Source organism: Triturus cristatus, chromosome 8 (assembly GCF_964204655.1).
Source record: "Triturus cristatus chromosome 8, aTriCri1.1, whole genome shotgun sequence".
NCBI classification, from domain to species: Eukaryota; Metazoa; Chordata; class Amphibia; order Caudata; family Salamandridae; genus Triturus; species Triturus cristatus.
Genome location: NC_140591.1, coordinates 762,690,616 through 762,705,382, shown reverse-complemented (window position 1 = coordinate 762,705,382; position 14,767 = coordinate 762,690,616). Strand labels below are relative to the sequence as shown.

Sequence of the window (14,767 nt, the reverse complement as noted above, 5' to 3'; positions counted from 1 at the left end):
TATCGTATGGCACAGTGGCATGTCGTGGAGTGATTGAGAGTGGAGTGGCATACGGTGGAGTGGCATAGAGTGGTGTGGCATAGAGTGGAGTAGAACAGAGGAGTAGTGAAGTAGAGTGGAGTAGTGTGTCAGAGTATAGTGGATTGTAGGGAGTTGCATAGAGTGGAGATGAGCAGAATGTCAGAGTGGAGGGGCGTAGTGTGGGTGTGTGTGTGTCGTGGAGTGGCATGTAGAACGGAGTGGCGTGTTGTAGAGTGGAGTAGAATGGAGGGGCATAGAGTGGACTAGAGTGTTGCAGGGTGTGGAGTGGTGTAGGGTGGAGTGGTGTAGGTTGGATTGGTGTAGAGTGGAGTGGCATAGTGTGGAGTACCTATAGTGTGGTAGCGCACTGTCATTACAGACAACACATTTTCAATTGAAGTTACCATTACATTTGCACAGGCATACAGTTTTATTGATAAAAGTATATAGTGCACAAACAATAATGTTTGGAAATGTTATCACCTGCTGCATCGATTTGTTGTGATCGTATTAAAATATTTGGTTCCACCACACTTCGGACTTACAATTTTTTATTTTTTTGTGTGATTTCCTAATTCTGATATATTCTGAAATATATGCACAGTTCACTTACACACATTTACACAAGGGGTGCAGGCTGGGGATGTGGCTGGGGCAGCAGATGCCTTGGGTTCCCCTCGCAGCCCCAAACATTTGGAATTGTTGTGGGTGCCCCATGTGGGGATCAAGGCACTCATTTTTTTAGGTGAAAAAAAGATGAAAAAAGAATAAGTGATCAGCAGGAGTCACTCATGTACTATTCACTGTTCCGTGCAAAAAGTGCACCATAATTCCCTAGGGCTTTTTTCTATTATATTTTTTGTTCAGAGTGGTGACCCTAGAAGAGGCGAGGGTACCACCTACCATTTTTTTTATTAATGTTGTGGGGGACTGCAAAGAGAGCAGCAGTCTCCTAGCAACATACAAAAACAGGAAGTCTCCTGGGTCATTGAATACAAGACCCCCAGCACAGATTACCATATGTTTTTTAAAGCACTCCAAGCTGGAACTGCTCTTCAACTGTGGTGCCTTTCCCCCTTGTGGTTGGTTTTATGGCTGCACTTTATGGCCTGAAAAATGTTTTTAAAAAGACTAAAACATGTTGATTTTTATTTTTTTATTACAAATGAGGCTTTATTGGAAATATTTTATGAAAATCTCTTTAATTAAACACTGTAATTCAATACATTTGATTATTTGTTTGATATAGAAATAGGTATTTTTTATATATGTTGATGTGCTCACCCCTTTGACACCTTTTGGTGTTCGGACTCTTTGGCAAAGTCACTAGGTCTGCCTTACTTAAAATGACACCTTTTATATTGTTACACCACATAGTCAGCAGTGCATGCCTGCGGTAGGTTACCCCACGCTGCACACGGCCAAAGGCTGTGCATTGCAGGAGTAGGGTGCTGAGGTGGTTGGCCACAGGTCATGCCCGGTGCCCAACATCTTTTGCAGTTCACAGTGGGGGGATAGGTACCCAACTCCCTTCCCTCCACTATGCGTGGCCGAAGGCCATGTGTGGCGGGGTGTTGGTCACGTAACCTCACGTCCCCCACAGTGATAGACTTCTCACTTTACATTTTTTTTAAACATAGAAATTCCCTGAAAAAAAACAAAGGTTAAAATGACGTTATAGTTAGGAATTGTAATAATATATAACATTAAATAAAAAAAATTAAAAGCCTTAGAAATTCACAGGAAAAAAATCAAAGGTTGAAGAGACGTTATTGTTAGGTGAAAATATCAGTTAAACCATACCATTTTAAATTAACAAAAGCACTTAAATTCACCAGTTATAGTTATACTATGCCCTAACATAACTATAACTGGCACCCTCACCATGCACTGCTAATTACCTCACATATTAACTCACTCATGACATGTTCTATGACATTATTGTTAACATTACTGCAACAACATCTGAAATGGCATTGATAACAACATTGTGCATGGCAGGGGCGTGAGTTACAGTTATTTTAGGGCACTAGGAATAGTTGCTTGACCGGTGAATTTCTGTGGTTTTGTTTATTTAAAATGGTATATTTTAACCAACAATTTCACCAAACTAGAGCTTCCTTTTAACCTTTGCCTTTTTCAGTGACTAAATCTAGATAGATAGATATATTTCATTGTAACTGAAAAATACAAGGATTAAAGTTATGCTCATGATCTCTTGATTGGTAATAGAAAACAGTACACAGGTGTAGTTTGTTGACACCATTGACACTTTAAGGATGTAGCGAATAAATATCACTAAACATTTTTATTTTACTTCAAGTCCACAAACCCTATAGTACACTCTCACAATTATTGGATGATGTCATAAGTGATGTAATCTATAATTTCAGTTAAGATGTCGTCAATGATGCCATTTAACGTCATGAGTGATGTAACATGTAAGGTCATGAGCAGTTCACTGCGGGAGCACAGGTTATAGTTAGCTCAGTAAACTTGTGAATTTCAGGTTTTTGGGGCTTTTAAATGTTAGAGTTTATCAATTTAAGCACCTAACTATAACTTTAGCATCACTTTAACTTCTTGTTTTTTCCCCAGAGAATTGATGGTGTTTTATGGTAATGTTCAAACTTGAGCATATACCCAACCCCCTCCCCCCCCCAGGCAACCTACAACTACTGCTCCTGCAGTGCATGGTCTTTGGACGAGCTAAGCAGAAGACTGACCACAAGGCCAGGCACTGTGCCCAACCCTGCTGCGGCCAGCCAGCCCTGCCCGCTGTACATGGCCTTTGGCCATGTGCAAGGGAGAGGGGGTTGTCCGTAGGGTCTCCTTTAAACCCGGAAGGCACCCAACTCTCATTTTCTCCTCTCTTCTGAGGAAAAAAAAATTCTGGTACTGCAGAACCTGACATGCAAGGTTCCTCCCCATGGTACCAGGGTATCATGGGATGGAAGCTTCTTTAGGAGCTTCTGCAGGAGTACCACAGTACCTCAAGGGAGGGCCTGCTTGGTCCATCTGGAGTACCGTTGTACCCAGAGCCTGATTTTTTTTTTTTTAAATCTTTCGAAAGTCCCTCTGGGCCCCTCGTCCCCACACATACCTGGGAGCTGGGGTTTCCAAGCCTGCCCCCTTATGCCCTTTTTCACAAAGTTCTCCCGGACACGTTCTCTAATGGCGGCCACTACAGGTTCTACACAGTTGCAGCCAGCTAACCAGATCGAGTCGTACTTAATGGCTGACAGAAAAAAAGCTCCTTTGGCCAATCAGAAGGACCTCATTTTTTTGGTTTTGTGGGGCAACCACGGGACCCACCGTCCATACATCCCTAACTTTTTAATCCATTCATGCCCAACCTGTGCCCCAAAGCACGCTTTTCAAGTAAAGTTCTAGCTTTCTCCCAATTTTGGTGTAATTCCGTTCAGCTGCTTTTTTCTGTATCTGTTTTTAGGAAAGGCAGTTTCTGTGCTGATAAGGGGGTGGTCAAAGAAAATATTAAATTGAGCTTCATGCTTATGCAAAACCAAACATAGAGCTACACTTGCAAGGGCCAAAGAAATGAGCAGCCAGAAGTAGAAAGTCTCTAAATTCTATTACGTCTCACCTCTTAGATCCACCATTTATCAGACCTGTCCGTTATCCCTGTCCCAGAACAGTTTGGTGAGCATCAGTATTCTTTATTACATATTTAAAACATTGGAATAAACCATTTCAGTATTTTTTTTTTTTTAATTAGAACGGAGTGTATGGTAATTTTCTACAAAGAACAAAATCGCTAAGTTCTACTTTGCAGTGAACATTTACAATATTCTATCTGGGATTGGAATGCACAGAATTCTATTTAAAAAAAATGCCTATACACACAAGTCCGCAAAAGAGAACTAGATCTATCTAACAGAGCTGAATCTATCAAGGGAGGGAGAGTGCAGCAATAATATAGACACAGCTAGAAAGCTATTTGATAGTCAAGTATTTAATTGCAAGCTCAGAATGTAAATAAAGTGGTGACAGTCCTAATACTAAACAGTCTTTAAAAAAAAAAAAAAAAGAATATTGACGCAATTAGTCATGAAACATTACCTGAAAGCTGTCCTTCCACACAGCACAGGCCTCAGAGGGATTAAAAAACACAACAAAGACCATGTCGCCGTTGCCAGTTGATACATGTTGAATTCGAGAGGGACCTTCAAATGGAAGCTGGCAGGTGTCCATAGGGACCCCATCCTGGAACCAAAGTAACTGCTTCTTGCTAGTTGCAGCCACCACGTTTGTCCTCGGTCGTCCATCATTGTCTTCAGCCACAAAGACATGCATGCAAGCTAACACACAACTGTATGCGTGGGGCAGAAGACCGGTAGTAGTCACCAATTCCTGCTTCTCCAAAGCGTAGCCAATGAACTCGCTTCCCCAAATGACTCCATCAGACACCGAGAGGCTCGGCCCATCCCCATCAACAGGCAAATGGGCACTTTTCACTCCTACTACAACAAGGTCCTCCTCTGCAGACTCCCCTGCCCATTTAACAGAGGGGAACTCGACTAGAGCACTCAACACTGTTTTAGTTTGGGAAGATATGTAACATAGACTACTCTGTCGCCTCCACAACACTGTTGGTCCGTCACACAGCTGTACGTTTTCTGCAATTTCGTAGTCCAACTGAAATTTTAAGCAGCATTCAAAGTCATCAGGAGTGTGAAGAAGCAACAACAAATATTTAGTACCACCGCTTTTCTTGTGCTTTTTGTGTATTAAAACACAGGGGAGAACCAACCCAGTCCTTGAATCCACTGCACCGCTGCAACAGATAATTTGCACTTTCCCTCCTTTAAAGCCATATCGGCCGGAGCCTTTCTGTGAAAACTGGCCCGTGCCAGGATCAAATGCCATTCTCTGAAGCTGTAGTGTGGACGTTGTCTTATAAGCACCGCTCTCTGCAGCCTTGGATCTGGAGAGCTGGAATACAAGGATCTCCCCATTGTAGGACAGGAGGTGGTCTTGCTCTCCATCAGCAAACATGTTGATTGTGGTCTCCACATGCACTCAACCAGAATCCATCAAATCTTTGCCATTCGAACTCGGCACCACATATTGTCTTGAGTAAGATCATAGCAAACCTTAAAAGGAAAAGATATTCAGAAATAAATAACAGGATACAATTAGAGCAAACAATGTTACATTTTGAGAATGTTTTTGTTTAGTCATTCCTCCTACCTACAGAGGGATTTATTCACTCCAACAGCAGAAACGTCAGTCTCAGGTGAATGTCTGCTTGCTGAGTATTTGCTTACATACATATAGTGATGTTAATATTATGTCATGTTATACTAGTACATGTGCAACCAGTGAAGATTGTATACCATTATATGGAGGTCAACAAAATGGACCTGAAAAGATATTGCATCCGCTTATTGCACACCATTAGATTTTTGAAGGTAAATAAATATTTACTATCCTTCACAGCACATATGTACCTTCAGAATGTTTTGGTAGTCGATGCAGTTGATGAGATATTTTTGTCATCGGATATATCACACGCAATATTGTGATCTGTGAACGACTAAATGAGGTCCATTTGGAGCTGAGCAAAATCATGAACTACAAGAGGGAAGGTGGCAGGATTCTTGCTAGAGTGAGTTCCATGCTACTTTGGAATAAGGAATATTTTGTCACCCTACAGTGGAGGTAATCATCAGACTTATGTTATTTCAAGTTGAGAATTCCGGACTTCAGCTTCCTGCACCAACAATGATCTTCCTCAAAACACTGCTCCTTTGAATTGGAGAGCCATCACTCTCCACAAGCCTCTTACTTGTGGGTACAAGATTTTGTTACATATAAATCACTAGCCCTTATTCCAAAGGGTGTACTGTACAGGAAGCTTTCAACTAAATTCTTAGGTCATTAATACGAGGTTCCTCAATTTTGATGAAGGGGATTGATATCACTAATTCTGGCCAGTATGCCCATGCCAAAATATGGATCCTATGATTTCTTTCCACCAAAATAAGGAAGAACACGTAAACCCAGGAATATGGAATCCAATTGCGTGTGTTTTCCTATTTTGGAGGAAATAACAGGCCTAAATCCACATCCATTTATCAGCTGCTTGGAGCAGGTCTTTAATGGCTAAGGGGCTTTGTACTGATACCTTGAGTGGGTAGTGTGGTGAGATGAATTCCAGAAGTAGAGTGGGAGCTGGACAGAGCATATGCTGCTCCTCCGGTGCAGCAGGAAGGTGGGGACCATGTTCAGCAGTTACCCGCAGGCCCAGCAGCTCCTCTCTCAAGTTCTGATCCAGTGTCTTCGAGCCCAGGATTACCAGAACAAGTATGTGCATGCCTGGTAAATTCAGGTCCAGAGTTACCAGAAAGCCAGTATTTGCCCGCAAAGGTACCCCAGCCCTCCCCGGAGGGATACTGCTCCAGCCATCTTGTAATAAGGGTTTTCGTCTCACAGACTGGCACTGGTAAAGCATCAGAAAAATTGTCCCAGCATTTCATGCCAAGTAAAAACCTTGCTGTCATATTCTACAGCCTTTGAAATTGATTTTGCTGTTTCGGGAAAAGCCTACATTGACAACAAACGTTCTCACAGAACCTGGACCCTTTATCTATTAGGAACCTCAAATAGTTTAACCAAAGGTCCTGGGATTGCCATCCTCCCAGCACAACCCCTTCACCACCGATCTCTTCTGCATTTCAGATAGGTTTGCTCTGTATAAATACCATATATTGCATATTGCATGCATACTTAGTGTTCCATTCAGCCAGGGGATCGGGGGGGGGCGTCTGAAGGCGGAAAACGCAGAATTTGCCAGCACCCCCTGCTTTTACATGAGGCCGCCACGGGCAGCAAACGCAGGGACCGCCACGGGCAGCCAAAGGAAAGGTCTAGCTACGCCACTGGTGTCATAGTAACATATCATTGAATTAACTCCATTCCTGAATCAGGCCTTGCTAGTCGATGTTCTGCACCGCATGTAACACACCAGCCGCTCACATCTGTCCTCTGTAAAGTATACGTTTCAGGCCTGAAGATGGCTGATTTCTAGCATTACACTGCAACTGTGAACCTAAAACTGTTTATGTGTCTCCCGCAGTAAGTATGTATGTATGCTTCCTATAACACTCTTCTGTTTAGGTTTCCTGTGAAAAGCAATCTAATGCAGGGTTCCAAATTCCCGTGGCTTAACACAGGGATGTATAACTAAATGCAAACCTTTTCTTCTTAATGTTATTGTTTTATTTATTTTCAAGCTAAACAATAGAGGATTGGGAAACACTTTAACAGAACTCATGCTGATATAGTCCATGCAATACCGCTGAATAGATGCACCTTACCAAGTAGCACAGAGTGTGGTAGTAGACAAAGTGCTGACTTTCCACAAAAGAAATTGTGTTTTTGTGTCATCAGCATACGTTGCTAATGACAGGCCAAATTAATTTATGAGTGTAGCTAAGGCGGCCACATACAAGTTAAACATGGTCGGACACAACTATGAGCCTTGCAGCACTCCACAGGAGAGGGAATAAGATTTTGGAGTCAACTCTCCTACCGTTACTGCACATTTTCTACCAGAAAGGAAGGACTGCAGTAGCGCGAGGGTAGGGCCTTCGATCCCAAGGTTGCACATACGGTCAACCAGCAACCCGTGGTTGACCGTATCAAAAGCATATGATAAGTCTATCAGCAACAGAGTGGCATTTCTTCCATTATCTAGTGTTGTCCTGATTTCCTCCGTGGCTACCACCAACAACGATTCACTGCTGGGGCCTTGTCTAAAACCAAACTGCGGGTCATCCAGAAGACTGGAGTAAAAGAATTATTCCATTTGCTCGTTCATCACTCTTTCCACTAACTTCGCCGAATAGGGAAGCTTAGAAATCAGGCTAGTTATTCAAGTCCATCCTGTTTAGGTTAGATTTTTTTAATATGGGGAGAACCGTGGCTGACTTCCACTAGGAAGGACAAACTACGACCTCGAACATGGCAGAGAAAATTCAAGTGAGAAACTTTGCAACTGTCTCCGGAACTGCGTGTACTATTTTGGGAGGCTAAGGATCCAGAGAAGAACCAGATTCCATTTTGGGGACAATTCTAACAAGCTGCTCTACTGTGGGAGCCTCAAAAACCCTAAATCCTGTGTTCCCAGAATGTACATTAGAAGACTGCCTATTATCCGGGCTGATCTCGCTATTATTGGTAAATTTATTATAGATAGTCACAACCTTATCTTGGAAGAAGCTAGCGAAGGAGTCTCAGAAATTTGACTATTCGCTGTTGGGTTGTTGGTAGTAGGTACAGTCAGTTTTGTTTTAGTAAGGAAAAGAGGTCCATAGCAATCCCCAGCTAACATTATTTGCTCCGAAAAATAAGCAGATTTTGGGGCCAGATCAAGCTTTTTATGATCAGGAAGGCATTGTTTATATTTTACTTTTTCCAGTGGATCGTAATCTTGCACCATTTGCATTCTTGTCTATCGACAACCCTGTCTGGAGACTCTAAGAGTCTCATGGTACCAGGGTTAAGATGGCTTTTTGATTTTGATGCTTCTTTCTTTTACTGGGGCCATGTTGTCTAGTGCGGAATTCTTTCATTTCGAATAATCTACTGCATGACCACCCCAACTTGGGACGAGACCCCTGAATGAGTCTAACAGAGACTCTCCTTGAACAGTTTTGAGCTGTGGCGCCACAGAACCTTTGGGCCTGCTGTTGGGCCGACTGGCTATCTGGTGGCTGGAAACACACGGAGCCCCTGCGGTGGAGGGGCCAGCGGAGCTGGGAATTCTGCAGATCCTACCTACCACATGAAAAGTTGTGCGGACACAACAGAGAGCATGGACAGTGGGCGGGAGCCCCTTCTCCATTTGCATCTGCCAAGCCCCAGCTAGTTGAACTAATTTTCAAACTCATCTAATCTTCTGTACAACAGCCCCTCTTCTGGGTAGACTGGCTGGTAGATTTCTATTTCCTACTTTCTATACAGTTAAAAGTTTCCGAAACACACTGCATGTTTCAGACATTCAGGGGTTGGGAGTTTTTTTAAGTGGTTTCTGTAGTGGCTCTAAACTTTGCTGCTGCTTGCTTTCCAGCTGCAGGGACGGGTTCGAGCAGCGAGCCCCAACTAAGGAATACAATAGCTTAGGAAGGACTCAAAAAACAAAACATCTGTTTAGGGGAAAGTTAGACGGTGAAGGGCTTGAATGCATAGCTACATGTTTGGAAAGAAACAGTTGGGATACAGAAGTGGGAGACAAGCCTGGAAGATTGCTAGCCTGGCTACTAAAGAGAGAGCATCTCCACACCATGATATTGTGCCTTAATAAACTTGATGGCAGAGCTTCATGCACACAACCGAGCATTAACACACTACTACACAAACACTTGGCGGACATATACCAGAAACCCATGCATGCCACCCCTACCAGGATAGAGTAGTTTTTGAAACAAGTGGAGATGCCCAGACTAACTGGTGAACACTTTGTGCAGCAAGAAGCGGACTTCCGGTAAGAGGAACTAGTGGAGGCCGTATAGAATATGCCTAGATAAAAAAAAAACGGGGTCCGACGGCCTACGCATAGAATGGTATCCACAATACCCGGCACAACTGGTCAGCAGACTCCTGGAGATGATCCAAGAAGCAAATTGCACATGTTATTAACATGGTCCATATGGGAAGCACCGATTGTAATGATCCCAAGACTGGGTGAGGATCCTATGGATCTGGGTTCCTACCGGCCTTTGTCAATGATAAATGTTGACACGTAAACCCTTTCAAAGCCCTGGCCACCAGTCTACATAATGTGGTTACGCATTCGATGCACAAAGACTAATGTGGGTTTATCCCAGGCAGGGGCACGCATATGAATCTCTGACGATTGTGCCAAGTAATGCATATGATCAGGGGAGAACAGATGGAGGGGGCACTGATGTTTACTTATGAACTATAGCTACTAAGAGAAGAAACTTCTCTACAACCAGAAGGGCAGAGAGGGGTTCCTGGTGGGGATACGTCCTCCCAAAACAAACTCAGTGTCACTGTCAGTACCCCACATAAATCAAACAAAACAGTTAGGAAAAAAAGGGGGAGAAACCCACTGGGTATCAGCCACTTAGTATTGGGAAAGGAAGCAAATCCTTTTTGTTATATAACCCTCACACACTCTAGTAGTGTCATGCTTCCTCTTCGGGTTCACCCTGACTCCTAGAGGTCAGGGTGGGCTCGACCATATTTCATGGAGCACATAAAAGAATATGGACAGGGGTTTAAAGATTAAAACTCTTCCTGTGGATCCAAGTATCCCTTTACTAGCGGAACCGTTGGGGATATTAGAATAAAAAAAGTAAATGTGGGTCGTTAGGAGGTAATGGTCCTATGACCCTGGTGCCAATATGTTTCAGTCCGTAAAAAGTGTGGCCCAATCGGGTCCTGGACTTTCATCAGGGCAAAAATAATGGCCGCCCTGGTTAAATCATCACAGGAATTGTCCTACATTTATGTTTGCAAGGGGCAGATAGCTGCTTCTATGCGAAAAAAAGGGGGGAGGGCAGATACCTTATCTCTTCTCCTGTTCCAAAGTGTTTTACTCCATCCCAATTTGGAGGAGAACAATCATCACGAAAGATCGCAGCACTGCGGGGGGTAGCCCTGTAGTCAGACTTACATCAAGGGTCCTGCCCCACTCTCGCACCTACTTGGTCTGCGTCTCCGGGCTTTCGCCCTTGCTATAGAAGGAGGGTTTGACTCCCTGAACTGGAACTACCTCTGGAAGATCCTTTGTAGGATGAGATTTGTGCTCCGGTTCATACAATGGGTAAAGATCCTCTACAAGGTGTTGTTGGATCAAGAGTTTACTGGGAATATTGTGTCTGAAACAATTGAAATAGCATGGGGCACCAGACAAGGCTGCCCGCTGTACCCGCTGCTATTTGCACCCATGTTGTCTTGATATCTGCAAATGACACCCATGTGTACCTAAGAGAGCTGGATACTTTGGTGCCCATACTATTGCAGGTTATGGACACATTTGGGGCTGCATCTAGCCTTCGGGTGAACAAATGAAAAACAGTTGTTTATGCGCTGGTGGATCTGTTGGGCAGGAGCCTAAAGGAGTTGCCAGATGTTGGTATGTCCTGGGAAGTGGACGTGTTAGGTTGCTTGGGTCTCCAGGTGACCCACACCACGAAACAGCATTATGAATATATTATGGGTAAGGCGCGGCATGGCCTCAAGCGCTCATACCCTGTGGCGATCATTGGCAGGCTGGCACCGAGCAAAATGGTGCTCCTATTAAGGTGCCTTTACACCCTACAAAAGAGCTTGTGCGCTATACCCTGCACTACCTTTTCGTAGTAAAACAGCCACCTGACATCGCTGGTATGGGCTGGAAAAAGAAGCAGGATTAATCTGGACGTCCTGAAGTTAGACTTAGACAAAGGGGAACTGGGAGTATCTGATTTACTATTATACAATATAACAGGCGGTATTCAATACGCTGCTCTATTGTGTGATGAGGGTAAGAACTGGGACAAAAGGTTGTTGAATGGAATGCTCGAAGAGACAGAACTACTGAAATTCCTGACACAGGGCTCACGGGTCACAAGGGACAGCCTGTACATTGTGCTGCAAGTGACGGAGACATGGGAACTCGTGATAAACATAGTTGTACGTTACCCGCCATATACTCAACTGTTGCCAGCATGGTTTCTCGTTCCGCTGCAGCAGATGCACACCGTGTTGTATGTGAGGGAATGAATAGAGAGGGGATGGCAGCTGCTGGGAGACCTATACTGGGTGGGAGGGAGGGGAGTCTTCATCTCCTTTAAGGATGCAGGGGGGCAATTTAACATCAGCCGGGGCAAACTTCTGCAGAACGCAAATATATCCCGAACGGTACGGAAGCTCTGGCCTGAATTTACAACGGAACATGCAGAATCTAAGACACAGCAGATAATGCTCGACATCGGGTCCAGCGGGGGATGATCTCTAGCATCTACGTAGCTCTAGAAGGAGATCACTGCATCGACCCGATAGGGGCATGACACCGATGGGTTATGGACCTAGAGGATCCATTGATAGACAGGGAATAGAGCAGAACCTGTGCACAAGTGAAGTAGTTGGCAAGCAATGTCAGATTTAAATTGACACAATTTGACTTCCTTCACTGAACGTGCCTCACGCCCCAGAAACTCCACAGGCTATTTCCCACATGACATGTGGATGCTGAGATGTAATGCCACCCCAGTGACTTGTCTACGCATGACTTGAAGTGGTCCTGCCTTGGACGATTCCTGGCCAGTGGTGGTGGAGACACTTGGGGAGATATGAAGGACAAAACCTGAACAACCAAACCTTGTCTGCTTGGACTGATACTACCCCCCCAACGCTAACACAAGAATTTGCACTCGCTTCAGAGCTCTGGGACTCCTTCTGGCACAGAGACGCAATCGCGATACATTGGGCTGCCTCATGCCCTTGCAGACATGTAAATGGCGCTTGGATATGCAGGAAAAGGCAACAGCAGAGGAAAAGAGACTACGCATAGTGAGAACGGATGACAATGCGGAAAGGACTTAGAACGATGGGAAGACATGATCAATAAACTGCCCACCCTTATGGGTGGGTTCGACTCCAGCCCACTAGGTGAAACCGGATTATCAGAGGCCCCCTGTGGAACTCGCCTGAGGCTCACTGATCAGGGAGGCCGACTGGGAGGACGGGAGTATTGTGGTGCTAGGACCCCAGGGCACACTGCCACATAAGCAGTTTTCTCAGGAGAGGGCACCACTAAAACCCCAGATTTAATGACCCCCACATTCGATTAAGGCAAAGAAGCCCAACCACAAGGGAGGCAGTCTCGATACATGACTAAAGGTCAACTCCATTGTCCGGCCCCACCGCAAAACGATTTGCTCTGTCTGTCGATGCTCGAAAATTGCCTTTTTTCATCTTTTGAATTTGTCTAATACACTATACTCTACTGAACTATGGAAAAAAAAAATTAAGAGATTTGAAACAAAAATAATAATTTGGCACATACTTGATCATCTGGGTTTTGGTGCGATGGATCAGAATTATGGTGTTGCCTTTAATCCTTTTGGTGTCTCAATTTGTCGTGCTAGGATTAAAGCACATGGATTTTATTCTACCTCACCATGGACACTAATTGTTATAGTAGATCAATCCAAAGTGTTATCTTTCCAGCAGGATTGTAGCCATAACAGTCTTTTTGTCAATTTTCATTTATATTTGATGGAGAAGTAGATTGGACAGAGTGAGAACATTCCATAGTTTGAGGATGATTAAGCAAATGATTTAAAGTCAAAAAGGGCAGAGTGAGGAGGAGACTGTAAAAGATGACTGAAAACGGAATGTCAGAAAATGTTATGGGGGCATTTGGTTTTACAGGAGAAGAGGGATTTGAGGTTGCTGGTCATGGGTACACAATAAATATCACAGTTGATCCCACTCATGGTCGAGCCAACAAGAGGAAAATAATAAACTAGCGACATGTAGGTCAACAAGAGTTAATACCAAATTTGATTGAATTGGGTCTGACATCCCTAGAGGTTATACTAGGGGAGAATGAGGGGAGCATAAGAAACAAAATATAGAGTTATGACATAATCGTTATTACCATCCTTATAAAATAACTGTTGCTCACAATAGGAAACATAGAATCAAAGTATCTGAAAAGTGGTTCAATAAGGATTGCTGTAAAATTAAATATTCTTAATCTTGAGTCATGTCTATGCTAAGGGACCACGGATCTATTTGCCATTTATTGACATACAAGATGCAGTTGAATAATAATCAAAATTGACTCTTGCTTACAAACAAGGGGAATACCAAAGGGACGACAGAGATATTTCATCCTATTGTATGGAGTCAATAATGCACGTCTGAAGGTGGTAATAACATCTGATGGACAGAAAGCTCACTTTGCCACCCCATTTCAGAACCAGCCACATGCCAATCAGTCTTGACCCTGTGCCTCAAGGGTACAGTCCAGCCCAAACTGCCAAGCCAGGTCGTCCCTAGACCGGAAACAAGCATCCTGGGACCATTTTCGGGTTAACACCATTATCAGCCAGGCTAGCTTGAATCCAGAAGCAAAATGAGCAAGGGACCCACGTCTAGGCATACCCTGACAACTTAGGGCTAACAAAGCAAACACAAGGAGATGATGGACGGAGCACTGAAACTTTTCAGACACTCACCCCCAGTCACAGATCTGGGTTGAATACATCATCGTTCTTTAGCTCACTTTGCCACCTCAGTTCAGACCCAGCCATATGCAAATCAGTCTTGAACCTGTGCCTCGTGGGTACAGTCCAGCTCGAACTGCCAAGCCAGGTCCTCCTTGGACCAGAAACAAGCATCCTGGGACCGGTTTCGGGGTAACACCCCTCATCATGCCCAGATGTGGGTCCCTTGCTCACTTTGCCACTGGATTCAAGCTTGCCTGGCTGATGAGGGCTGTTACCCCAAAACCAGTCCCAGGATGCTTGTTTACGGTTCAGGGAAGACCTGGCTTGGCAGTTAGGGTTGGACTGTTCCCATGAGGCACAGGGTCAAGACTGATTTGCATATGGCTGGGTCCAAACTGGGGTGGCGTAGTGGGCAAAAAAACAATGGATTTAACCCAGATCTTTTGACTGGAGGGGACCGGTTTCAGGGTATGTCACCCTTTTTCAGTTCGGGCTGGACTGTTCCCATTGGGCGCAGTGTCAAGACTGATTTG

At 44.2% G+C, this 14,767-nt stretch overlaps 1 protein-coding gene across 1 annotated transcript in view; it reads right to left on the bottom strand.

The window, feature by feature from the left end:
• Window positions 1-14,767, bottom strand: part of FANCB (FA complementation group B) — a 367,346-nt gene that overhangs the window by 303,144 nt on the left and 49,435 nt on the right. Inside the window, exon 2 of the mRNA XM_085622200.1 lies at window positions 4,102-5,135. Coding sequence (XP_085478326.1) covers window positions 4,102-5,037 — 936 coding nt within the window. The 5' untranslated portion in view covers window positions 5,038-5,135. The remainder of the gene's footprint in view (window positions 1-4,101; window positions 5,136-14,767) is intronic.